The sequence below is a fragment of the Grampus griseus genome, assembly GCF_964374135.1.
Source record: "Grampus griseus genome assembly, chromosome: 7".
NCBI classification, from domain to species: Eukaryota; Metazoa; Chordata; class Mammalia; order Artiodactyla; family Delphinidae; genus Grampus; species Grampus griseus.
Window position 1 is genome coordinate 19,164,787 of NC_139001.1, and position 26,669 is coordinate 19,191,455.

The following is a 26,669-nucleotide window of genomic DNA, read 5'->3' on the forward strand; positions in this document are numbered from 1 at the left end:
AGCATGGGCCTTAACTGTGCTCTTCCTTTGCCTTATTATTAAGAGTACCAGAGAGGGGGGTGAGATAGCATTTGCATTTCATACTTGCTGTTAGGCCTCAAGCCTAGGCCTAGTGGGTATGTTGCTCTCGCTGGGTACTGGTTAGTGAGTATTTTGAAACCTCCTAAATAGGGCCATCACCTGGGCCATTCAGCTCTTTCAAAGAATGGGTCCCCTTTAACATCACCTGAGGAAGGCAGTAAGAAAAGTATATGTGAAAAGGAAAAGCCATTGCTCTTGGAAAGATACAAAACTGCAAAATGCTTAAGCCCACCTGCCATAATTAAAAATGAGTCACGATAAAAGCCTAGGGAAGGCTCTTCCATGAAGTGTTGGGCTGCTCTTCTAAGAAGGGAAAGCTCTAGAACAGGATGGTTTAAAAGTAATGCAACACCCAGGATAAAAAAAAAAAATGCAACCACCTTCTTCAGAGCTGAAATTGGCACCACAGCCTCCTTATGGAGGAATCATCTTTCTGGAGGAATAGGTAGATTACTAAACAGAAGTGGCATTGCCACAGACTGCTGCTCACAGGTACAACTGTAAATTTTCACTTCCATTAATATAGGACTAATACCAGTAATAATAAAATGAAGCTCTGCAAACGGGGTAGGGTACTGCTTTAAACCACAGCTACCCTTGCTTCTCAAAATAGTCCTTTTTCTTTCTTGAGGTTTTGTTGTTTCCATCGAGGCAGAGCAGAGAAGGCAGCAGGAGTCATCCCCAAGGCCTTGGTGAAATCCTCAACAGACAGGTGCTCCTAGAAGAGGAGAGGAACCAGAGGGCAAAGGTCACATTCTTGCCAGAGTTTGACTTGTTGAGTCATATAGGTGTGTACAGACAAATGAGCAAAAACAGTCAATGTGAGAGCCAGGAAAGGGATGGGAAGCGGGGAGGTGGCATTTTGAGGTCCAAGAGATTTGATCCCTGAATTTGGAACATAATGGAAAAGGACGGTAACAACATGAGGCAGATAGAGCTCCTTTTCTTTTGACCAGGGTCAAGTTCACACTAACCCTGAAATAGGAATTACCACATTTGACTTAGCTTGGTTAAAATGTTGCTTCTCTTTCTAGGTCTTAGTTTTCCTCTCTATAAAAATGGGAGAGGGCTTCTCTGGTGGTTGAGAATCTGCCTGCCAGTGCAGGGGACACGGGTTCGAGCCCTGGTCCAGGAAGATACCACATGCCGTGGAACAACTAAGCCCATGTGCCACAACTAATGAGCCCGAGAGCCACAACTACTGAAGCCCGCGCGCCTAGAGCCTGTACTCCACAACAGGAGAGGCCACCACAATGAGAAGCTCGCGCACCGCAACGAAGAACAGCCCCAGCTGGCCGCAACTAGAGAAAGCCTGCATGCAGCAACGAAGACCCAACGCAGCCAAAAATAAATAACTAAATTTTTTTTGTTTTTGCGATACGCGGGCCTCTCACTGTTGTGGCCTCTCCCGTTGCGGAGCACAGGCTCCGGATGCGCAGGCTCAGTGGCCATGGCTCACGGGCCCAGCTGCTCCGCGGCATGTGGGATCTTCCCGGACCGGGGCACAAACCCGTGTCCCCTGCATCGGCAGGCAGACTCTCAACCACTGCGCCACCAGGGAAGCCCAGTAACTAAATTTATTTTTTTAAAAAAAGCTTCATGACATTGAATTTGGAAGTGATTTCTTAGATGTGACTCCAAAGGCACAGACAACAAAAGAAAAAAAAAGTGGACTTCATGAAAATTAAATTTTATGCATCAAAAGACGACACACAGGGACTTCCCTGCTGGTCCAGTGGTTAAGACTCTGCGCTCCCAACACATGGGGCACGGGTTCGATCCCTGGTTGGGGAACCAGGATCCCACATGGTGTGCAGTGCAGCAAATAAATAAATAAATAAACAAACATGCCTGGGGAAAAAAAAAGACTACACACAGATGGAAGAAAATAGTTGCAAGTCATATATCTGATGACTTGCAACTATTTTCTGATGATGCAGCCAAAAATAAATAAATTAATTTTTTTTTAAATGGGCAAGGACTTAATTAGATATTTCTCCAGAGACAACATACAGATGGCCAATAAGCACATGCAAAGACACTCAACATCACTAATCATTAGGGAAACAAAAACCAAAACTGCAATGAGGTACTACTTCATGGTCACTAGGATGGCTATTACGAAACAAAAACAAAAACAAAACGGTAGTGTTGGCAGGAATGTAGAGAAACTGGAACCCTTGAGCATTGCTGGGAACCACTATGGAAAACGGTATGGTATGTCTCAAGAATTACCATATGACCCAGCAATCTGCTTCTCTGTATATACCCAAAGGAATTGAAAGCAGGATCTTGAAGAGAGATTTGTACACCCATGTTCATAGCAGCATTATTCCCAATGGCTAAAATGTGGAGGTAACCCAAATGTTCATTGACAGATGAATAGATAAGCAAAAAGTGGTATGTAAATACAACAGAACATTATTCAACCTTAAAAAAGAAGGAAATTCTGACACCTGCTACAACATGGATGAACCTTGAGGATACTGTGCTGAGTGAAATAAGCCCATCACAGAAAGACACATGCTGTATGAGCCCACTCACATGCAGTTCCTAGAGGAGCCAAACCCATAGAGACAGAAAGCAGAATGGTGGGTGCCAGGGGCTGGGGGAGGAGTGGTGATGGGGGAGTTGTTTAATGGGTGCAGAGTTTCAGTTTGGGAAGATGAAGAAGTTCCGGAGATGGGCAGGGCTGATGGTTGCACAATGAGGTGAATGTGTTTATTAATGCCACTGAGCTGTACACTTAAAAATGGCTAAGATGGTAAATTTTATATTATGTATATTTCACCATAATTTTAAAAAAAGGGGGAAAAAAGAAAGTTAAGGTCATCTGATCCCAATACATGCTCCACAGCACCACACTCACCCCCTTTCCTGAGTGATTTCAGGGATCCTGTAAAGGTCATCTTTCCCTCCCAGACCGGCAAAGTAATACTACTGTGCTCACGGGTGACTGAATTTTACCATTATAGTTATCTTCATCTCTCTTGGCTTCTAGGTTTGTTCCTAGTTAAAAGGCAACATGTTCCTGGTTAAACCTCACCAGGCTTCTATATTCCACTGTGGATGCATCAGCCATTATTTTGTGGGAACAGGTTTTGCTTAGAGATGGTGGCAGGTAGCAGCAGGGGTACAACTGAGGTGAAGAGAAAGATGCTAAGAAAAGAAGCTAGGAAAGCCACGAAACAAATTTAGAGTCAAATTTTGCCTAGCTGTTGAGTGGAAAACAAAATATTTGGGTAAATGACATGTACCAGCTTCTCTCATCCTGTGGCTAATCTAGAAGATTAGACAGCGAAATTCTACCTTTTCACTCGTGGTTTGAAAATCATGACTGGGAGTCACCTTTCTAGACCTTGGTTCTCTTCAGCCATAAGACTGAAATGACCTCTGCTCCCAGTTCAAACATGATACAGTAGTGAAACTTCTGGGAGCTGGCCAGTATCCTCAAGGCATACTCAAGTAAGAACCCCAAATTCAAATTGTTAGAAAAGAGCATCTCCCACCTCCATCTCTGCTCCCCAGGCACCAGAAGGGGACAGAGTCGGGGTGAGAGCAACGGGTTCCTTTTCAATCCAGGCTGTTCTGCTATGTAGGATTGCCCTGGAGAATGCTTTTGTGACTCCCTCAGAGAGCCCTGAACTGAACAGCTTCTTGGTAAACACATGTAGATGGATTTCAAGCTCAGGTGTATCTGAAGCCCCAGTTTTCTAACCTGTCATCCCACCTCTGGGCATTTTTGGCTCAAGGCTCCTGGGAGGCCTCCCCACTCCCCCAGGCAGGGCAGTGGAGCACCTTGTTTTGGAAGAAGGTCCCTCACAGCTGTGGCTGCCGTCTCGATGATCTGCAAGTGCTTTAGGTGCCCTCTCTCTGTCCCACCCAAGCTGGCTCCGCAGCTTGGTTGAGACTTTTGGACTCTGACCCCCAGGCTAGAGGGCAGGGACTGCCCATCCCAGTGGACTCGTATCCTTCCACTGGTCCTGTTCTTGAACCCTGCGGTCCTACCAGCTGATTACTGGCCTCACCCATGCCCACATCCGCCTCTCTGTGGTTTACTCATTGGTACTCAAACAGATTACCCTATGGCTACTGCCTCTACGTCTGAAGCAGCCAGAGAGCTTGTCCACTCTCCCCACTTGGCATGGAGCCCACAGCTCTGCTGCAAGAATCCACACTACTCCCACAATTTAAAAAAGAAATCAGCAGCAACTGATTTTTTAAAAAGAATCTAAGACTTTTTTTTTTTTTTTTTTGCGGTACGCGGGCCTCTCACTGTTGTGGCCTCTCCCGTTGCGGAGCACAGGCTCCGGACGCGCAGGCTCAGCGGCCATGGCTCACGGGCCCAGCTGCTCCGCGGCATGTGGGATCCTCCCAGACCAGGGCACGAACCCGTGTCCCCTGCAACGGCAGGCGGACTCTCAACTACTGCGCCACCAGGGAAGCCCAGAATCTAAGACTTTTTAGACTGCTTCTACCATGGCAGGGTTGTCTTGATTCTGTTTGTTATATTCAAAATTAGTGATCTACTTAGCTTCCATGTTTTAAAATAGGTAAATGCATATTTAACTTTGTTAGATATTGCACAATTCCCCTCTACAGGGGTTGTAACATTCTGCCCTCACACCAACAGAATAATATATGTTTCTCCACAGCCTTACCAACAAAATATATTGTCAATATTTAGCCCCCTTTTAATCACCTGGTTCAATAATGTTGGCTGCCCTTCCCTTTAGAAATACTTTTTCTGTGCTACATGATATGACAGTAACAGCGGGACTCAGAAGACCTGATTCTTGCTCTGACTTTGCTACTGACTAGTTACATCACATTAGGCAAGTCACTTCCCCGCTCTGGGTCTGAGTTTTCTCAGGTGCAGAACAATGATAATAACAGCCTACAAGTATAGAGCACTTCCTATGTACCAGGGGCTGGGCAAATAATAATATTTATAACATTATTATGAATAATAATATTATATGATATTGGGATCATCCCAATTTTACAGTGAGGACACATGGGTGGATGTGGGAGAGAATGCATAAAAGGGTTCTAAAGGTGACGGGCAGGATGCAATGTTCTGGAAACAATACACTTATGCATATATCAGGCCCAAACCCATAACAGATGTTCCTGGAGAAAATAGTCATCTTACTTCTGTAGATTCATTAATTTATCTCTAAGACTTCTTTATGGTTTATTACACACAGAGTAAATTTTCTCTTCTCTCAGTACCCTCTCAGGCTAGATTTGCAGTCTATTTTAGACCTTCATGAAGTGGGAATGAACACTAGAAATGTGGGTTTTGTTTTCTTCTTCTTTTTGGCCTCACCGCATGGCATGCGGAACTTCCCTCACCAGGGATCAAACTTGTGCCCCGTGCAGTGGAAGCACAAAGTCTTAACCACTGGACCACCAGGGAAGTCCAGAAATGTGTTTTTTAAACAAGCCCTTCTTGCCAAACTCTCTCCCACAAGTGGTCCACACAGACAGCAGCTGCAGCTACCTGATGGACCCTGTGCCAATGAGTCTCCTCCCCGGTGCTCCTCTGAATTGCCAGCCCAAATACCAAACATGTATTTCAACCAGGATGTCTCCTGGGTGCTGCAAACGACATGGCTGCCACTAAACTCATGACTGTCCCCTTCTAAGCTGCGTCCGACCCAGGATTTTTATCTCAGAAAATGACACAACATTCCCCTCTCACAACCTTTATCCGGTCGTCACCAAGTGTCGTTGACTTAACCGCCGAAATATTTCCCTAAACCTTCTCCTTCCCTCCACTCACCCCCATCTCCACCTGCCACCGTCTATTCCAGGCCCCCGTCTACCTCTCAGCCTGACTTGTGGCCGCTGCTTTGGCCACCTTCCAGTCCATTCTTCACTGAGCAACTAGAGTGGTCTTTGAAAAGCGTAAACCTGACTGCCACTCCCCTGCTTCACCATAATGGTTCCCCTTGACTTTTAGAATGGACACCGCCCACCCCTAGCCTGGAGTAGAAGGCACTGCCCAGTCCCCTGCCCCCCTATCAGCCACCCCTCCCCAGCTCCACCCACCCCACCGCTCTGGCCGCCTCGTCCTTTCGCCCGAGCTGTGTTTACTTCCTACTTCTGGGCTTCGTGTATACTGTTCCCTTCTCCAAGAGTAAGCCACTCTGCCTGAATAATTGCTGTTCACCTTTCAGGACGAAATCTCTCACTAAATCAGATTCGTCCTCCTTCTCAGAGTCTGACCCACCTCCCTCCTGCTGGGATCCACGCCCTCGGGAAGCTCCTCCACAGGCTTGTTCGCCAGCTGCTCCAGGGGAAAGATGGGTAGAGGCCCAGAACTGATATTGATGTTAGCGTTGAACACGTCTAGTTTAGGGTTTGTGATCTCCTAGGGAAGAAAAGGAGAACACTGTTAGTTCAGCTGGTTTGTGGCTGCCTCCCAGGCTGCCTTTTTCTCTGAAGTCAACACTGACCCTAGGGGACCTCCTTCAAAAAGCCCTCCATGGGGGCTTCCCTGGTGGCCAATGCAGGGGACGCGGGTTCGTGCCCCAGTCCGGGAAGATCCCACATGCCGCGGACTGGCTGGGCCCGTGAGCCATGGCCGCTGAGCCTGCGTGTCCGGAGCCTGTGCTCCGCAACGGGAGAGGCCACAACAGCGAGAGGCCCGCGTACTGCAAAAAAAAAAAAAAAAGAAGCCCTCCATGGGAATTCCCTGGCGGTCCAATGGTTAGCACTCGGCGCTTTCACTGCCAAGAGCCCGGGTTCAATCCCTGGTCAGGGAACTAAGATCCCATAAGCCTTGCGGTGTGGCCAAAAAAAAAAAAAAAAAAGAAGAAGGCTTACATGACCCGTGCCTCCCACTGTCCACACGCACATACACACACACTCATAAAAACATGGCACTTTGGACAGGACCCATGAGCTAAAGCTTGGCGGATTGTATTCAGCCAAAGCCAGTTGGTGTAAGATGACTGTTTTGTTCTATGACTTATGAACTCCTCCATGGCTACCCTAATGTTCGAGGTCTACCTTGGACATTTATGACCCTCTTTCTCTTATCTGTTGTGAAACCGTCACCCGTAAATTCACTTAGCCTTGACCTATCTATCTATGCTTTCCTGCCTGCACCATTCGTCAACCAAGAAGGGTTTATTGAGTGCCACAGGGTTCCCAGCCTGCGGGTGAGGCTGAGGGGCCACACGTGTTATCTGCTGATAACCCAGCGTGCTTGGGAAATTGCTCTCATGCTCTGGACACACTTCTGCAGAGTCTGCTTGGTCTTGTTTCCCCTACAGGCCTGTGAACTTCTTTGATTTCATATTTCCACATCCTAGGCCTGTAGGTGGAACACATTTCCATGAACTAACTGAAACATCGAAGGAAAAGGTTATTCTACCCAGAGAAGGGATCCCCAGGGTGATATAGTAGAGAAATCACTATTTCCCCAAGTGTGATCTGCGGACTAACTGCCTCGAATTACCTGGGCCCTTTGTGAAAAATACACATATTACTGGGTCTCAGCCCAACTCTACAAACCAGAATTTCGGGAAGTGGGACCTTGGAATCTGCATTTTAATAAGCTTCCCCCATCCCCTAGTTCCCCATCACCCAGACTCTTAAGCATGATAAAATTTGGGAACCATTTCACTAGGGAATGGAGGAGACAAAACAGCTAGAGGCATTGAAGTTAAACAGCAAGAAGAACTTCTAGGAGAAGTGGGAGGGAACAATGGAAAGGAAGCAGAGGACCCTGGCATCTTCCGGGGAGTTTTCTCAGCTCTCACTGGTCTGACCATTGTCAATGGCCACCGCCAACTGCCCCGTACTCACAGCAGTGATCTGGCCCCAGTTCCCAGAGTTTCCAAGCTCCGCCTTCAGGGCCTCATAGGATTTGGCGTTCTGCATGTAAAGTAAGTAACAAATTAGACCTCGGTCTCAGCAGAGGAGATGGAAGAACATTTTCCTTCAGGCTTTGAATGAAGACTGGCCTAGGGCCTGGGGGTGAGAAGGAGATGAGGGAGCTCAGGGGGAGGCTGGAGGACGTCCCTGAAAAAGGAGGTTGGATGGTAAGGATGAGCACGAAGGGCTGACAGGTAACAGGCTGGGGCAGGGGGCTATTTGCCCTGCTTGGCCCAACATGCAGATGGAAAGTACGATTTTTCCCCACTCTCGGGGTCTAAGGAGCCGCACACAGTCTTGAGACCCCTGCCCACACTGTAGGCTCTGGGGGACTGAGGGGTCCTGGAGAACCCTGGAGGGGCTCCTCTCAGAGCTTGGAGGGGACCCTACCAGGGAGGAGTGAAGGGAGTAGAGAGGACCTTGGCTCCATGGGGAACCCCATCTCCACATCCCCAGGGCCTGGCAGCAAGCATGCTGCATTATGAGCTCCAGTTCTGCTGACTGAATGAATGAGTGAATGAATAAATGACTGAGTGAGTGAATGAATGAGTCTGAGAGAGACGCCACACAGACTTGAGGTGGGGGAAGACCTGCCAGCGTTGTTCACTTGGGACACTGACCTGGATTTGAGAAGTTCTGGCATCTAGGTGTGCCGCCTTGGGATTTGTTTGAATCCATCATCAAGACTAAACTTAGCTCATCAAACACTGAATTTGTTTAAACACATTTGAGGAAATTAATCTAAGCTTTGTTTCCCTAATCTCATCTGTTGTGTCAATTTCAAGTACCCAAAGCCACCAGGCCAACATTCATTCTACCTTAGCCTTCCTCCGTCCTTTAGAGAACATTCACTAGGGTTCCGTTCTGAGGAGCTGCCCTCTGCTTCTATCTGAGACCAGTTTAGAAAATCCTGTGGAAATCTGATTCACTGTCCCTCAGGTAAGGACCACGTATAGGACCCATTTTGCTTAGAATTTAGTGCCAGGAGACATCCGTCTTTAGACACTTTCCTTTAGAACTGACATGTTCAGAGGACCCACCAATGCTGTGCCCTGGACGTTTCTGCAATGATGATGGAAATGTTCTTTTTCTGTGCTGTCCAATATGGTACCCACCCGCCACATGTGACTATTGAGAAATCAGTTCCTTAATTTTACTTCTTTAATTCATTAATTTAGTGAGAAATCAATTCTTTAATTTTAAAGAAATCAATTCTTTAATCAATTTAAATGCAAATTTTAATTAATTTACATTTAAATAATCAGTACAGCTCTTACCAATAATGTCCAAGAGCTTTGAGCTAAATCTAGTGCACAAGCAAGACACTGTCATTAGCCTAGGTTTTTGATAGATTTCCTTTCTTCTCCCTCACCAGGGGCCTTAATGGTCTTGCTGCAGCCTTACTGTTTATTCTAAGTCTCCTCAAACCCCTTGACAGATATATCACAGGTCGTCCATCACAATGAACAGAAAAGCCAGGAGTCCACCCTGCCCTCGGTGTGCCATGAAGGATGCACTGGGCTGGAAGGAGCAGGTGGGCTGGGGACACTCACACTCCACTTGAAGGGATCCCAAGCCAGGAACCAGCCCGTGAATGTGGGGGGCTCGTGTCCTTGCTTCACCACAATGATGGGGGTCTCCGGGTCCCGGCCGCTGGGGTGGGTCTTGAGGTACTCCTGCACCGTGGTGGCTGCGGCTTTCTTCTCGGCCTCATTGGCATTCTTTCCAATCCAGAAAAAGACCTGTGGAGCATCCCAGAGTCAGTCCTTCCTGTCCTCCCTCGGCTCCCCCAGGCTCAGATGTCCAGAAGTGGCCCCTGGCCTTGGGCAGGCCCCATCAGGCCTCGAAAATGGAGGTTGGACAGATGCCCTCTACTTAGATATTCTGCAGATGTGTGACTCCCAGCCTCTCCAGAGCCTAAGACCCTCAAAAACACTCCTCTGCCTCATGAAATGAACTGGACTTTGGGAGAAGAATACATCCTGCCCTGCAGTCCCTCCAGGCATGTTCCTCTCTACTTGCCTTCTTCTTTCTTGGGCTCATAACACCACTCCCAGGGAGAACGTATCTGGGAGTCAAGGAAACGTCAAACCTTACCCATCCCTAAAGCCACTATTTCTTGGCTCTGGGGACTGAGGTGGTGGGAAGGGAGGTCCCCAGACCTCAAACCTACCTGGTCCCAGACATCTAGCAGGAACACATCATCCTCTTCCAAGTCATCCTGATTGAAGTCAGGGATCTCTGTGGCCAGGAAGCGCCCGGTCTGGTTGGAACATTCAAAGAGCCGAGGAGTGATCACCAGGGTTTCCTCCTGCAGCCTGCAAGGTGGAGAGGAGATCACGTTGGAAAGCCTGTCTCCTAGGAAAAGGCTCTTTCTTCTGATCTCACAAAAGTTCCCGTGTCCTCCCAAGAGTCCAGGAGCTCTCCAAGGGAGAAATTCCCACCAATCTTCCAGGACATACATTTCAGTGGCTCTTCTATAGTCCTGTTAGGAAGTTCTTCCTGATATCTTCCCTCTATTCCTCCTGCTGCTACTGTAGTACATGCCCCTTTGCTTTTGAACTGGGGAATAGTGGATCATGGACCTTCTTTAGAAAAAGAGGGTTTACAGCTTGTGTTCCTCAGCATCTGGGTCCTGTGGCAGCATGGAAGGACAGGAGCTGCTGGGACCCTGGCATCTTCTTCCCAAAGGGCACACCTATAGCCCTGCCCCTCTCTTTGAGCTGCCTCCTATGGCTGTGGAAATACCCCCACCAGGCCCCCGACATTTCCATGGTAAGCAGCACAGACACAGCCCCAGTGCCTGAGAGGCTCCAAGGGCCTGGGCTGCCCCTTACTCACCTGGCAGCCCTGAGAGCCTGGCACACAGAGTTCTCAATCCATACCTGCTGCAGGCTCTGGGCCATGCGGGTGGAGATGCCGGGAGGCTCTCCAGCCTTGCAAAGTGAGCTGGCGGTCGAGGGACCTGGGAGTTACCTCTTGGTGTTGGCATAGGGGGCCTTCCCGCCCAGGGCCATCCAGAAGTTGGCCGGCTCCTGCCCTTCCACCACCACTTGTTTCTCGGTCCGGGAGATGGTGTCAGCAACCATCTTGGCCATTTCCCGCTCGTCCCCACTACAGCCCTGGGAAAAGGGGGGGTCGGCTGTGCTGGGGGAGCCCATCTCCAGTGCCATGCCTCCCCCTCCTTCCACCACATTCACTGGCCCAGAGCTCCCAGGTCTGGGAGGTTCTCCTGGATCAGGGGCCTACGCACACGGCCCAGGCAGGGGCAGTTCTCCCAACCTCTCCTCTGTTCTTGATGCTCCAAAGGATGGCAGAGGAGACAAGAGAGTCTGCACTCCTACTGGGCAGGAGGAAGTCTCCAAGAGACTGAGTCCTCCTGACAGAGATAAATGCGGAGGCAGCTACAGGCGCGGGGAGAGTGAGAGAGCCCAAGGCATTAAGACAGAGCAACATGGGGACAGACATGGGTGTCCAGAGACAAACGGAATGAGAGAGACCTACTCGGACACAGAGGCAGAGAATCAGGATGGCCAGACCCAGCGCCGCGAAGGAGCGAGGCAGGGCTAGAGGCATCAGGGAGACCTGAGAGCGGGACCTACCCGGCCAGAGGCCCCTGCCCTGACCCACACGGGGAGGCTGCTCTGAGGCTGGGGGACCGCCAAGACGCACGCGGGGAGGGGGAGGCCGCTGGACCCTGCACACACCTTCCCACACCACAGGTAGCAGCAAGACTGGGTCTTGAGGATGAAGACGTCATTGGAGTTGAGGGAGGCGGCCCGGGCTGGGACCTCAAAGGCCTTGGTGTTGTTGGTGCTGGCCCCCCGGACCTGGAACAGCTGTGTGGAGGGCACAGGCTCCACGCTGCTAGCCCGAGAGGTGCCTCCCTGCAGGGAGAGAGGGGCAGGAGTAACTTAGTAAAGGTGATGGAGGATTAGAGGGGTGACAGAGGTTGGGTGGGTCTGCTGCCCCTCCTGGTCCTCTACACAATCACCAGACTATAGTCTTTCCAAAACATTGCTTTGGTCACGGGTGCTTGCCTGCCTGAAACCTTCATCTGGCTTACAGACTAGAGCCCAGCTTTCAGCGCGGTCCTTGATGTTGAAGGTGGAGACTTCCTTTCCAGAGTCACTCTCAGCTCTCTCCAAACCCTCCATGTAGCATAGCCAGTTTCTCACTGTTCCCCACGGCGCCCTCCCTCTGGGCCTTTGTCCTGGCTGTGCCCCTGCATCGCATGCCCTCGTCTTACCTCTGCTGAGCTCTTCAACTCTGAGCCCAATGTCAAGACCTCCTCCAAACGCCCTTTCCATCATGGACTCTATGCTTATTCCCTGATTACTGTATGCATGCTCCCCTTTGAATGCAACATATTTCTGGCATTTAAGCACACAGTGCCTTGGCCTGTTGGTTCACTGGTTGCCCAGCAAGATGGTAAACAGCATTAGCATGGCATTTTTCTCCCCCTTGGCGCTTTGCAGAGGGCTGTATGCTTAGTAAGTGCTCAATAACCAAATTATTGCTTAAAGGAATGCAAGAGACGGCTATTTCATTATGTCAGAAGGCGCCAGTGCATTTTAGACGGGTCCATCGTTAGGCAGATCCAGCCACAATAACTTCTTTTTTCATGGAGAGGGCCCAAGGAGTAGGGGTGTAGAGAGAAACAGTACTTGTATGTTATGTGCTAAGTGTTTATCAAACGGATTTTTAAAAATACTGAATTGCTGTTTCTATTACCATTCGACATAGATGATGGAGCCTCAAACAGTCCTCTCCTAGGGAGAATGGGCTTCACCCTAGCCCCGCTCCCACCCCACGTCCCCTTCCCCATCTCCTGGAGGCCCACCCCGCCTCAGCTGCCGGTACTGCCAGGCACCCCGGTCCAGCAGCCACACCTGGTAGACCACCATGCGTCCTTTGAAGATGGACATGAGGTGAGGTGACTCCTTGCCCATCGGGACCAGGATCTGGACTGGTTCATTGTTGTACTGCTGGTCCAGGATGACCGCTTGATAGGCCGAGGCTGTGATTTCATCCTGGCTGGCCTGGCTGCCCTGGGGATGAGCAGGATGGAAAGGGTAGGATGAGGACAGCCTCCGATTCTGACTCCGTCCCCAGCCTTAGCCACAACTCCATCCCCAATTCTGCCCAGCCCCAAACCAACTGTCTTCCCCACCAAGCCCCACCCCGAACACAGCCCAAATCCCCACCTGACCCAGACCTCAGCTCTGATCCCAGTCCCACACTTAATCTCTTTCCAGCCCCAGTCCACCCTTGACCCACCTTGACCCCAAACCTCCTCTCGCGCTTACTGCGCCTTTCTCAGGGAAACACCACGGCTAGCACACCACTCAACCCCAGCACCCAAGCATCTCCCTGCTCCCTCACATCTGGACAGAGAAACCCACAGTCAGAGCAGATGAAGGGAACGGGAGTTGGAAGAGAGACTCAGAGAACCAAAAGGGGAAAGGGTTGTGAGTGGGGATACTCAGTGTCAGTGGGATCTCACAGCCAAAGCAGTTCCAAGATAGAAAAGGGGTGAAAATCCCCATCACCAGAGGTATTCAATTCAGGCGCAATGGCCACTTGGCCTGGGTATAGTGGAGGGGGAGCTGAGCTGGCTCTGCTCTGGACAGGGTGGGGTGGGGCTTGACCTGCCAGATGTAGAGCAGGTAGTGCTTCTTCTCGCCAATGAGGTAGGTGTAGAGCAGCAGGTAGCAGTCGCCCCCATAGAAGTGGCCGAGCCACTTGGAATCCACAGGCACCAGCTCTAGGTCCTCAATGCGCCATACCTGGGGCGGGTACCAGGCTAGTGTGAGGTCCAGGACAGGCTCGGCCAACCCCTCCCCACCCATCCCGGGCCACCCTCCTCCCTCGCCATACCTGCACCTCCCCACTCCCATCGTCGACCATCTTCTGCTGGGCAGCCACCTGAGGCTGGACGTGCATGGACGTGGCATCAAACTTCACCTGTTCCACCCTAGCTGGAGTGAGGGGGAGTCACGATACCCAGTGTCACCAGCTGAGTTCCCCCAGGTTCTCACAACAGCCCTGAGCGGAAGCTACAATTCTTAGACCCATTTTACAGATGAGGAAACTGAGGTTAGAGAGATTCAGTAGCTGACCCAAGGTCATGCAGCTAGAGAGTGGCAGAGTTATAACACAGAACCATATCTCCCTCCAGTAAGGTTCATGCTTCACTGGGGCCTCCCAGAGCAGCCAGAGAAAGGACAACCCTTTTCTCCTCCCCCAGGTGCCTGGCATGGAGCTTGCCCTCAGCAAATATTGTCCGGGAGACTAAAGTTTTCTGGGTTCCAGGGAGACCCAACCCCACTCCAAATGAAAGTCAGGCTGTTCTCAGCTCCCTTTTTGTGACAACTCTTGAGTTTCTCCAAGTCCCTTTGTGTCCCCACCCCACCTGGGGAGTCCAGAGCCAGGGTGAAAGTGCACATGCAAGAGGCGTGTTCAGGAAGGAGGGCAGGAGACAGGTCTGTGCTCTCTGGGCCCCGCTCCCGGCTTCTGGTCCCACCCTGCCTCGGGCCAACCCTCACCCACGGAGCCCACGGCATGGGTTTTGCCCAGGCCTGAGGCCCGGTTGGGCACTGTCCACTTCTGGAAGAGCTGCTGAAAGACGACTGACTCGGCCCCATCATTCTGCACCACCACCTGCGTGCTTGCTGGGTACTGCTTCGCCTTGATAAAGTTCTGGGAAGAGAAGGGGGTGGCTGGGCCTGTGTCCCTCCCCCAGTCCCCACCCCCTAGTGAAAGCCAAAGCCTGGCTGTAACCCCACCCAGACCCAACCACTAATCTACCCCGGTCCCACGCCAAAACCAGAATCTTACCACAGTCCCAAGCTGACCCCAAACCTAACCCTGCTCTGACCCCCACCCCAAGGCCAGACCAGACTCCAAACTCGACACCACCTCCAACCTAGCTCTGACCTCAACCCTGAATCCACTACTAACCTCAAAACCCACTTCTGACCCCAACCCCAAGGTCAAATCTGACCCAAACCTGATCCCAGCCTCCATCTCCAACCTTGAACCCCACCCCCAATCCAACACTGACCCCAAGCCAGTTAGAATTACTGACTCTAACTCCTACAGGGACCCCAAACTCTGACTTGGCCTCAGCCCCATGCTGACCCAACCCCCATCTGTAGGAAGGCCAGCCTCCATTTCTCCCTCCCTTGTCCCAGCCAAGCTGGAGGTGGGAGCCCGCATTCTGCAGAGACCCCCAGGTTGCCGGGTGGTCGGCTATGCAGCGTGCAGAGACCCGCCAAGATGGCTGCAGAGCAGATACCCACACCCCCTGGAGCTAAATCAGGCTCGGAGCCTTCCCTGGCCTCTGCCTGGGGCTGTGCCTGGCCCTGACCCCGCTGCCCTCTCCCTGCTGGAGTCGGCTTCTCTGCCTTCTCCTCCAAGTTCTCCTCCCTGACGCCCAGGCCCACCAGTGCCTGGCTCATGGCTTCCCTCTTCTGCTGGGCATTGGCATTCTTCCCCTTCCACACGTAGACCTTCAGACCCCCCTGGTCCAAGATGTAACAGTCCTGGAGGCGGGAGAGAAGGACGCAGGGTGAGAGCCTGAGGGCGCCCTCGGTGCTGGGCTGGGGGAGCGGCAGGCACACGAGGTCACCTTCCCTCACACGCCACCCTCTCCTCCACAGCCGCCCCAGGCCCCTGGCGCCGCTCCTACTTGGGGGAGAGTGGGCAGGCGGCAGGCAGGGGGGTGATGGGAGTTGGGTCTGGGGGTGGCCTCCAGACCCTCTCACCTCGTGACTGAGCAGGTCCTGTGTGAGCGGCCATGTGGCGACTTCTCTGACCACCACGTTTCCCCCTGAGTCAGACACACTGCAGGACAAAAGTGCGGCATAGACAAGGGGGGTCCCGGGCCCTCGCCTGGGGAATCTTCCCCCAGGAAGTCCCCCAGGGTCAAGAGGAGCCCAGAGGCAGCCGGGCACTCACTGGTACAACTTGAGGGCGGCCTTGAGTGCCGGCTCCACCACCGTGTCAGGCATGGCGGCCTTCAGCTCCTTCCGCTGGCCCAGCACGTGGTTCATGATCTCCATCAACTGCGGCGAGGCCTTCTCGTCCTCCCCGTCCACTATGCCCACGTAGGTGCGTCCACCCCGCTCCTGGTCTCGGATCTCCTTGGCCAGGGTCATGCCCTGCAGGGAGGCCCCGGGACCCATGAAGGCTGGCGGGGGGCAGGGGACAGGGCAGTGTCTGCCACCCCAAACCACACCTGGAGAGCCCAGCCCCCTACAGCAGCCCCAAGGGGGAGGCACCTGCCTGGCCCTTCCCTTTTGATGGGGGACCAGGCTTTTTAGGTGCATGTGAGGAAACCAGGCAAAAACCCCAGGAAGAGCAGGTTTCCTCTTGGGCAGGAGAGGGTCTGGAGGGGACTTGCTGGGCCTTCGTTTTTGACATTGTTTGAAATTTGTGATGTTACTTCACAGTTTTGCATGAGAGGCGAGCCCTGAAGGTCACAGTCCCAGGCTCTTTGCCCCAAAGCCATGTACACACACACACACACACACACACACACACACACACAGAGGCTCATGTGTGCGCTCACACATACGCCCAAACATCCACACTCACACACACACAGCAGTCTCTCACGTGCTCACACAGATGTCCAAACACACACTCACACACAGGGCTGGCTTACCCTCCTCTGCCCAACATCTACTACTCAGTTACTGGCCTTTCCACCCAGGTCCCCTTCTCTCTCCACTCCCCCCCAGGCCCTCTCTCCCAGTCCCAAGGCTTCTGCACTCAGGTCCATATCTGTCTCCTGCCCAGCCCGCTGTTTTCATCCTATTTCTCCAACTCCCATGATAACCCCATTTTAAGATGTCCCAAACAGAACTCTTGATTTTCTCCCCAACTCTGTTGCTTCTTGATCTTCCCATCTCAGGAAGTGGGACTCCATCCATCTCCGCAGAAAGCACATCCTTTGACGTCTGCCTCACCCCTCTCTCGTCACCCCCAATCTGACACGCAAGTCCCGTGATTCCACCTTCCCAGCCATGCTCCTCACCCAGACAGCCAGAGGGGCTCCCTGTGTGCCCTCAAACCCTCCACCCGCTCTCGCTTCTCAAAAGTCAGGGTGGGGCTGCCCTGGTGGCGCAGTGGTTGAGAGTCCGCCTGCTGATGCAGGGAACGCTGGTTTGTGCCCCAGTCCGGGAAGATCCCACATGCCGCGGAGCGGCTGGGCCCGTGAGCCATGGCCGCTGAGCCTGCGCGTCCGGAGCCTGTGCTCCGCAACGGGAGAGGCCACAACAGTGAGAGGCCCGCGTACCGCAAAAAAAAAAAAAAGTCAGGGTGACCTTCAACGGCCTCCCGGACACTCAGAACAAAACTCAACCCTCTGACACAGACTTCTGACCACATAACATGTCCTGTGAGACCCACCCACCCTCTGCTCCAAGCCCCCAAAGCCCTCATTTTGTGCTCTGGCTGAGCTAGGAGGTTCCCTGCCAGCCACTTCTCTCCTGTCTCCCTCCAGAAGCCTTCTTAGAACTCTCAGAACCCCCAGCGCCACACTCCCCACCCCTCACTTCTCCAATATTGCCCTCCATGTCTGTCTTCCCCACTGGACAGCCAGCTGGAGGCCAGAGCCAGGACAGGGTGCTGCCCATTTCATTCACCACCAGATGCCCAATGCTTGGCACAGGGTCTGCCACACAGCAGGGACTCATTAGGCCTGAGTGGGTCAGCCAGGGGACAAACACGCGAACTCCAACATGCATAGCTCTCCCCATACACGTGAAGACTCAGATCCACTTTCAAACACAGCAACCTGGACAGTCAGGGCAGAGACGCCTGGGGAAATGGGGGCTGCTTGGGGTGTGGCAGCGGTCTGGCAAGTTTGACTGGGAGGGAGGCTGGGTGCTGGGTGCAGGAGCAGGTCGGGGCAGGGTGGGATTTGTGGAGAGGGGTGGTGCACCAGCAGGGTTACCCTGAGTCTCTCCATGCGGTTACTCTCTGGCCCGTTCCACTGGATGATAAGCTTCCCGAGGTCCAGGAGGAAAACATCCCCACGGTTGAAACTCTTCCAGGACATCTCCACCTGGAGAGCCATGGGGCAGGCGCAGATCCCACTCAGACCCCATCCATCACCCCCATCACCCATCATCTCTTCCCCACCCCTTCTCTGCCCCTCACCCCTCCTCAGCCTCTGCTTTCCACCCAGGCTGGGAGCGGGGAGAGGAGGCCACGCCCAGGGCCCTGGTTGATGCCCACCTCTCTGGCCACCACATTCCTCTTGCCCTTGACATGTAGCAGCCGCTGGATGTCATAGGAGTTGGTCTCCACTTGTTTCATGCCAGAAGCCACACCCCCTTTCCGGATCCTGTGAAGAGAGGTGCACTGACCCAAGGGAGTGGGCTGGGAGGTGTGATAGGTCCTCGTCCTCCCAGATCTTGGGTACCTGGTTGCCACAGGGGCCATTTGAGGGCTGGGGCTGGGACTAGGGAGGTGCATGAGGCACCTCGGGCACAAACTCCAAGGAGGCACTCACTCTCAGTGTCATGCAAGGTCGGTCTATTGCCTCAATTTGCATGACCCTGGCAGTGAGTGCCTCTTTGGAGTTTGTACCCTAGATGCCTCGCTCACCTCACCCTAGTCTTTGCCCTGTTGAGAGCCCTGCGAAGATGGGTGCGTGGTAATGTGGTAATGTGGAAGGACCAGATAGGACTCTAAGGACAGGGGACTGAAGTGAAGGAAAGAGGGGAGATGCTATGGACTGAATTGTGTCCCCTCCCAACTCATATGTTGAAGACCTAGCCCTCGATGTGACGTATTTGGAGACAGAGCCTTTGGGATGTAATAGATTTGATGAGGTCTAGGTGAGGTCATAAGGGTGGGAACTTCATGATCGGATTAGTGCCCTTATAAGAAGTGACACTAGAGAGCTTGCTCACACTCCATCATGTGAGGACACAGTGAGAGGGTGGCCATCTGCAAACCAGGGAGAGAGCCCTCACCAGCAATCAAATCAGCTGACACCTTCATCTTGGACTTTCCAACTTCTAGAACTGTGAGAAAACTAATTTCTTTTGTTTAAGTCACCCAGTCTATTTTTTGGTTTTTGTATTTTTTGTATCTTGCTATGGCAGCCCAAGCAGACTTAAGCCAGGAGAGGTACCACCTCAAGTGCTCAAAGGAGTGGACTGCTGCTGTGAGTATAGAAAGAAGGAGAGCAAGACAAAAGGGAAGGGTGGGGACTGGCTAACTGGAGAAATCCTGGCCTATCCTACAGGTCAGTAGCAACTTGGCTCCTGACCGTGTGTTTCCATGGGAAAAGCCGGGAGGTCACAACTTCAGATTTTTCAAGAAAAGCTGGAAATCTGGATTTTAGTGTGAAAGGTTTCTTTAGAGAAAGAAGGAGCAGTCATATGCTCATTGGCCAGTGGGGAGACTTGATATGATGCCCTGGAGGGCCTCCTTTGGTGCTGAGCTCTCCAGGACATTCAAATAGGGGTTGATTTACAAAAATTCATGGTATGCAGAGTTACAGAATTTCAGAATGGGCTCCGGGGCAGCCAACGACACACTCAGAGAGATGAAGATCAAGGACAGGGAAGCAGCAGAAATGGGGGTGGAAGATTAGGAAGGTGAACAAAAATTTCTCTCATGGGCTCCCCCCACAGCCTCAGTCTCCCTTTCCAGCCCCAGGTCTGCCCCCCAGCCTTGGTGTCCCTCCCCAGCCCTGATTCCATTCCCAAGCCTGTAGCGCGCCCCTCCGTACACAATGCCCTGCTTGAAGTAGCCTCGGAAGGTCTCGCTCTCGTTGCCCTGGACCTCGCGGTGCTGGACAGCCCGGCCCTTCAGAAAGTCATCCATCTGTGTGGTGTAGATGGCAGCTGCCCCTTGCTCATCCTGGGACGAGTCCTGGCCGATCCAGTAATGAATGTCATAGGACAGGTTGCTGCCTGTCTTGTGGATCTAGGGAGAGGGCATGTCCAGTGTACCTGAGGCCCTGGGCTCCCACAGCCCTCTCCCTGCCTCCCTGCTTCACAAGCTCTTGGGGCCTGGGCCACAGCGGAGCTTGGCATGGGGGAAGTTCATGGGACTGGTGGTCAGCAGCCCTGCATCGTGGCCCCAGTTCTGTCAGGCTCTCTGAGACATGGGGCAAGTGGCTTCCCCGACCCGGGCCTTCCTCATCTCACCTTGGAAATAACTTGGTTGGACTACAGCATTTCCCAAAGTGATGTGCACAGACCATCAGAGGTCTGAGAGGTGATTGCATGGTATACAATGAAATGATTATGGAATTTTTTTTTTTGCCCACACCACCGGGCATGCAGGATCTTAGTTCCCAGATCAGGGATCGAACCCAGGCCCCCTGCAGTGAAAGCACAGAGTCTTAACCACTGGACCGACAGGGAAGTCCCTGATTATGGAAATATTTTATAGCTACTTTCTGTTTGTGACATGGGACACTGTGTTCCATTCATGATAATGATATTAAGTTTTTAAATAAATGGATTTAAATTTTAAAAGTGAATCAATATAAAGAAAAGTACAAATGCGTTAACAATACAGGATGTGGAAGAAACCGAGAAGGGGAAATGAAGTTGACTATGGATTTTGGGAACATGGGCTCAAGGTAGGGTGACATCCCACCAGTTCAAAAGATCCCCCAAGACTGTAAATCCACAGATGGTCACCCCAGCTGGGAGCTCACAGCCCAAGGGCAGGGAGAGCCTCTTACATCTCTGACCCTGCAGAGCTACCTCTAGGCTGGGAACACCCAGTGAATGCTGTCCTGGGGTGAAGTTAGGCGGCAGTTCCCATTGCCCCCAGCCTCAAATTTCCTCTGTGTTGCTACTGTGAGCTTTGCTCTCTGCTCAGCCCCCTCCCCTGCCCATCCCCCACTCACAGCCAGGACTATATAGCAGTCACCATCGAAGAAGCTGCCGAAGGTGCTGGAAGGAACAGGCACCATCTGCATGGCCTAGGGAGGGAAGGGAGGTCAGAGGGTCAACCACCGAGGACCCCCAGCTTCCCTGCCTCCCTTAACCAAATGGAGAGTTAGGAAAGGAAGGCCAGGAGGAAGAGGGCATGAGGAAACTGACAAGGTGAATGGATGTGAGGAGGGTGGGGAGGAAAAGGAGCAAGAGGATGTGCCCGATGCCTGAGGAGGGGGTGGGGATGGCACTTGGGGACAGGCACCAGGGGCTCGCATGCCAGCAGGGCAGGGTGGAGGACAGTCAGTAATCCCAGGGCTCTCCCTTCCCTTGGTCCATCCCAGTCCTTTGTGCCCTTTGTGCCCAGGCAGGTCCTCACCTCTATCCTCCATATCTGTACCCCGGGCGTGGTGACGTTGAGGGAGCCTTTGACCTGGGTGCTCAGCTTGGTCATGGCGGATGAGCCTGGGGAGAAGTGGTGTCAGAGTAAGAAGAGCACATGGGGGCTTCCCTGGTGGCGCAGCGGTTAAGAATCCGCCTGCCAATGCTGGGCACACGGGTTCAAGCTCTGGTCTGGGAAGATCCCACATACTGCGGAGCAACTAAGCATACATGGGAGCAACTAACCCATGAGCCACAACTACTGAAGCCCATGTGCTTAGAGCCCATGCTCTGCAACAAGAGAAGCCACCGCAAGGAGAAGCCCACGCACCGCAACGAAGATCCAACGCAGCCAAAAATAAATAAATAAATATTAAAAAAAAAAAAAAAAGAAGGCCTGGGCTTGCGTCGGTTTCAGTGCCGCTCTTCCAGCCCAGCCTGACAGTGCCCCGAGGCCAGGGCTCAGGGACCTGGGGGAGGTTCCCCACTCTGGGCCCTGACTGGCCAGGGGCCCATCCTCCAGCCTTCTCACCCAGCTCTGATCTTGTCATTCTTGTTTAAATACCTGCCCGCATCGCCTGCTGCAAAAAGTCTCCCCCTACTCCTTAGCCTGGCAATCAAGGCCTTCTTTCTCGATCTATCCCCAAACAGTATGCACCCAAAAGAATGGAACAAAACAGGTGTTCAGACAAAAACCTGTACATGAAATTCATAGCTGCTCTATTCACAATAGACAAAAGGTGGAAACAATCCAAATGTCCATATGAACAGATCAACAAAAGGTGGTCTAGCCACACAATGGAATGGTATTCAGCTGAAAAAAAAGGATACACACTACGACGTGGATGAACCTTGAATACTTTAGGCCCAGTGAAAAAAGTCAGACACAAAGGCCCGGTTCGTATGATTGAATTTATATGAAATGTCCAGAACAGGAAGTCCATAGAGACAGCGAGCGATTAGTGGTTGTCAGGGGCTGGGAGGAAGGGAGGAAGGGGGAGTGACTCCTAGTGGGCGTGGCCTTTCCATCTGGGATGATGAGAACATTCCGGAACTAGAGAGTGGTAGTGGTTGTGCGGCATCGTGACTGTCACTGAATTGTATGTTTTAAAGTGGTTAAAAATGGTAAATCTTATGTTCTGTGTATTTTACCACAGGAAAAGAAAAGTGTATGCAGCAGTTTCCTGTTTCTTGCTAGCTCCAGACACCCCGCAGTTACTGTTCGGGTAGCCCACACAAAATGGGGTGGGACCGTGTCTGTTTGTTCGGTACTGTATCACCAGCATGTAGCACCGCTGACACTTTGCCGAGTGGGTGCGTGGGCAGATGGATGAATGGGCGGGTAGTCGGGTGGTTGGTTGGGTGTGTGGGTTAAAGTGATTGAGTGGATGGATGGATGAATGAATGAGTGAATTCTTCCAATGGGAACCACCCACCACCCACTGAGCAGCAAGAAATCTCTCCCCAATCTTCTTTGATGGTATCTGTTGTGGCTCTATTCCTTTGACCTGTAGCTGTGTTCTCCACTCCAGCTGCTCATCAGAATCACCTAGGGAGCTTTTTTTTTTTAAACACAAAGGTGTTTTATTTCAAGTCCATGCCATCTAAATCTACTGAGTACAGTAATCAGGACCGGAGAGGGGACGAATTAGAACCTAAACAACAACAACAAAAAACACCGGGACGTTCGCCCCCTGCATTGCGAATCTTAGTTAGTTCAGAAGAATCCGTGCGCTGGTAAGCCAGTCTCGTCCCTGAGAAGCACGCTTCTCGCTCCGTTCTCCCTAGGGAGATTTTAAACAACACTGATGCTCCCATGCTTAGGATGTATCCATATCCCCAGGGATTCTAATTTAATTAGGCCTGGGTGGGGCCCAGTCTTGGGTACTTTATTTTCTGCCTTTTGGGAGGCGGGGCATAGGTGCTTTTAAAACTCCCCAGTGATTCTGATGAGCTAAGGAGGAGAGTCACTTGTCCCCGGTTATTTTTGTCCCTGGTTTCCTGCCCCTCCCTCCCAGGCTGGAGGCCACCCCATTCCCCACGGAACCTACCACCCAGTCCTGCATGGAGTTGCCCTCCATGAATGCTTCTTGAATCAGTGAATATAAATGAAAGGTCATGTGGCCCCCACCTCCGTGCACTGACAGCTGGAATCTATCTAATCTCTCCTTGCACCTGGAGTCTGAGTCACCCCTTGGAACAATGACCTGGTCTTTTACTGCTAGTAGACTCCCTCTTCCGAGTCCTGAAGGGTGACCCCCTCTCCCTGGCATTGTGGAATCTGGGGGCAAGGTCTCCCTGCCCAGCCTTTGATTAGCGCCCCCTCCAGCAGATCAGGGCCACCTGCCAACAGCCAGCTCTGCATATGTAGGAGCCCCTTGTGCCTGGGTCCTGTCTGATGTTCCTGTCGGCCAGAGCCTCTTCCATGAGGTATTTCTCAACCCACAGAGACCCCAGGGCTCCCAGGACTCCTGGTTCAGTTGAACCAATTTGGGTACAAAGGAGGAAAATGTTTTCTGTTTTATTTCAATCACCACCTTCGTCAACATCCCTACTTTCACCAAAACAGACTGACCCTCACTAGCTGTACAGACATGGCTGTGTTTCTTCATCTATGAGGTGGGCGGTCGACAACTAGGTGATCTCTAAAGTCCCACCAGGGAGACTTCCCTGGTGGTGCAATGGATAAGACTCCGTGCTCCCAATGCTGGGGGCCTGGGTTAGATCCCTAGTCAGGGAGCTAGATTCCACATGCATGCCGCAACTAAGAGTTCGCGTGCCACAACTAAGGAGCCCGGGAGCCACAACTAAGGAGCCCGCCTGCTGCAACCAAGACCCAGTGCAACTAACTAACTAACTAAATAAATATTTAAAGTCCCACAGAGACATGCTCTGAGTCTAGGAGGAAACAGCAAGAGGAATAGAGGGTAGACAAGATGAGGCTCTTCTTGTCCATCAAAGCAGTGGAGACTCTGGCAAGCAGGGGCTTGAAAAAGCTGGGGCTCTCCCTCCCTAGAGAAAAATCAGGACTGGGGACCTCCAGCAGCTTGAACAGGGAAGGGGTAGGGAGGGGTGAGGAAGGGCATTCTGGGGAGGGCAGCCCCGAGAGCGGGACTCATGCTTCAAGGGCACCTGCCAACTGCTCCTGCCCTGTCAACGCTGGTCAGGGCAGATGCCTCTGGCCCGCCCCCCTGGTCCTCCGCAGCCTCCAGTCTCTCCTGAACTGCTGGGAGGAATATGGGTCCCATCCTGCCCCAATGCCGACAGCACAGCCCTGCGTTTGGATATGTGATGTCTTCTCTCTAAGCTTGAATTCACTGGCTCCCCCCTCACTCCTGGTCCCCTCTCTCCTCTGTCCCCACCTCGAGGAAGGGCACCAACACTCCCAGACCCCAAAGCCATCCATTGGTGCAGCAGCCTGGACCCCTCCCTCTCTGGCCCTTCTGTCCACCTGAACGCCTCTCCAGTCTGCGCCCAACACCCCCCCCCCCACCTCTCTCTGCTTCTAGTAACACCACACTGTTCACTGGCCCTGGCCACCCCCCACCCACCCATGCTGCTTCTCACCCTCCCCTCATGTCCCTCCTTTCTCCTTTAGTTTTCTTTTCCAGTGCCCTCGCCACCTGTCTTCACTTGGCCAACACTCACATGCTCTTCTTGACTCAATTTAGGTCTCATTTCTTCCAAGATACCTTCCCGGAATCCTCAAGCTAGACTAGACCCCTCCTCAGGGACTCCAAGGCATCTTGGCCGGATGCCTCTCTTGGACCCCTGACCACATGATGATGAGAGGATCCGTTTATAAGTCTGAGGTCCCCAAGGTCAAGAACCTAGACACATTTGTCTGTAGCCCCCAGATCCTAGCACATAGTAGGTGCTCAATAAATACTCTTGAAGCTGAAAGACTGAACCGCAGAATAGAAGGGATGGCCCATCTTGGGACCGTGGAGGGAGTTAGGGCTCCTGCTGCCCCCAGGTCCCATCTTTCCTTTAGTAACTGCTGCCTTGTTGTCCTCAGAGTTGGGGCTCCAGAGAGCCCCAGAGTGCTGTCACTGCTCTTCATTCTTAGTCATGCAGTTCTCAGCGGGACAGGGATGTGGCAGTTCCCAAACAAAGGACACCCTCCTGCTTTGTTAGGCCCGTGAGAGCAGAGGAAGTGGACATATCCCAGCCCCCAGCCTGCTCACTCTGCCTCGCCCTGAGCCTGAACAGGCTTCCTGGGAAGCGGGTGGTCAGTACATCCCAAGATCCTGACCTGGACTTGGCTCCCACCTCCCCCCACCCCATTTTAGCTGAATGGAGCCACAGTGCCTGGTGAGGCTGAGGGGACGGGTCCTGGTGGAGGAGAGATGGGGCAGAGGTGCATGCGAGGGTGGCCGAGCCTGGACCAGGGCCCAGGGGCCTGTTGCCCCAGTCCCCTGCCGCCTCTCTGCCTTTGCCCATTCAATCCCTGAGGGCTGTTGTTCACACCCTAGTATCCAGGAGACGAGAGCCCTGAGGTCCCAGGAGTGTCAAGGGAATGGGGACACAGAGAAAGAAACCATTTCAGATGAGGAAGAAATGAACAAAGAGACAGTGGGCGCGGGGGTTAGGGGGAGAGTGAGGTCAGGGTGACCAGCTAGTCCCGCTTTGCCCAGGACTGGAGGGTTTTACATCTAGAAGTCCCCAGATACTCCTCAGTCCAGGGCAGTCGGGCAGGGATGGGTGACACCTGAGGTGGGGTGGGGACTGGAGGCAAGTGGGGGTCGGAAAGAGCAGTTGTCTGGGGTGAAGCTGCACAATCCTTCCCTTGGAGGCCCAGGAAGCCACACTGGGCTCCCTGCCCTTTCCAGACTCTGCAGAGAACGAAGCCTCTCCCTCACACCCGCGCCAAGGAGCTGCAGGAGGCCCCAGGCTACCCGCCAGGAGCAGGGGACCCCGTTCTGTCCTCTCCCACCACCTGTGGTCCCGTGTGTCCCCACAGGGTGGCCTTACCTGTCTGGAGGACGCAGCTGCCACCTGGGAGATCTCAGGGAGCTGTGGCAGGCTGGCTGGAGGAGAGCGACCTTTGTCCCTTCCCCCCCCACACCCCAGGAACTGCCTTCGCCATATAAGGGAAGACAGAGAGAGAGAGAAAGGATGGGTGAGGGGGTGGGGAGGCAGGTGCCCGCCAGGTCCCTGGGAGCCAGGAGCCCAGCGACCGCCTGATGCCCAGAGCCAAGGTGCCCCACCCTTGGCTCCCGAGCAGGTGCCCAGGGATGGGATGTGTTTCTGCCCAGGGCCCAGGCAGGATGGGATGCAGGTGGACAGCATCTGCCAGGAAAGATAGGGGCACCTGGACACTTCCTCCCTTCCACCCAGAGGAGCCGGCACTGCCGTCCTCCCTCCTTCCCTGGGGGAGCGGCCCTGGGGTGGGGGACC

At 52.9% G+C, this 26,669-nt stretch overlaps 1 protein-coding gene across 1 annotated transcript; it reads right to left on the minus strand.

Annotated features, from left to right (window-relative positions):
• Positions 1-602: 602 nt before the first annotated feature.
• On the minus strand, positions 603-26,314 carry VIL1 (villin 1). Its single transcript, XM_082658421.1, has 20 exons — positions 26,244-26,314; positions 21,268-21,353; positions 20,861-20,935; positions 19,727-19,923; positions 18,220-18,328; positions 17,936-18,046; positions 15,934-16,136; positions 15,741-15,819; positions 15,420-15,518; positions 14,520-14,673; positions 13,852-13,952; positions 13,623-13,760; positions 12,864-13,022; positions 11,679-11,858; positions 10,948-11,093; positions 10,145-10,289; positions 9,525-9,713; positions 7,903-7,971; positions 6,320-6,460; positions 603-799 (listed from the first exon to the last, which is right to left on the minus strand). Exons 2-20 carry the CDS (start codon positions 21,340-21,342, stop codon positions 686-688), a joined length of 2,484 nt encoding a protein of 827 aa, XP_082514547.1. The 5' UTR covers positions 21,343-21,353; positions 26,244-26,314; the 3' UTR covers positions 603-685.
• Positions 26,315-26,669: the final 355 nt, after the last annotated feature.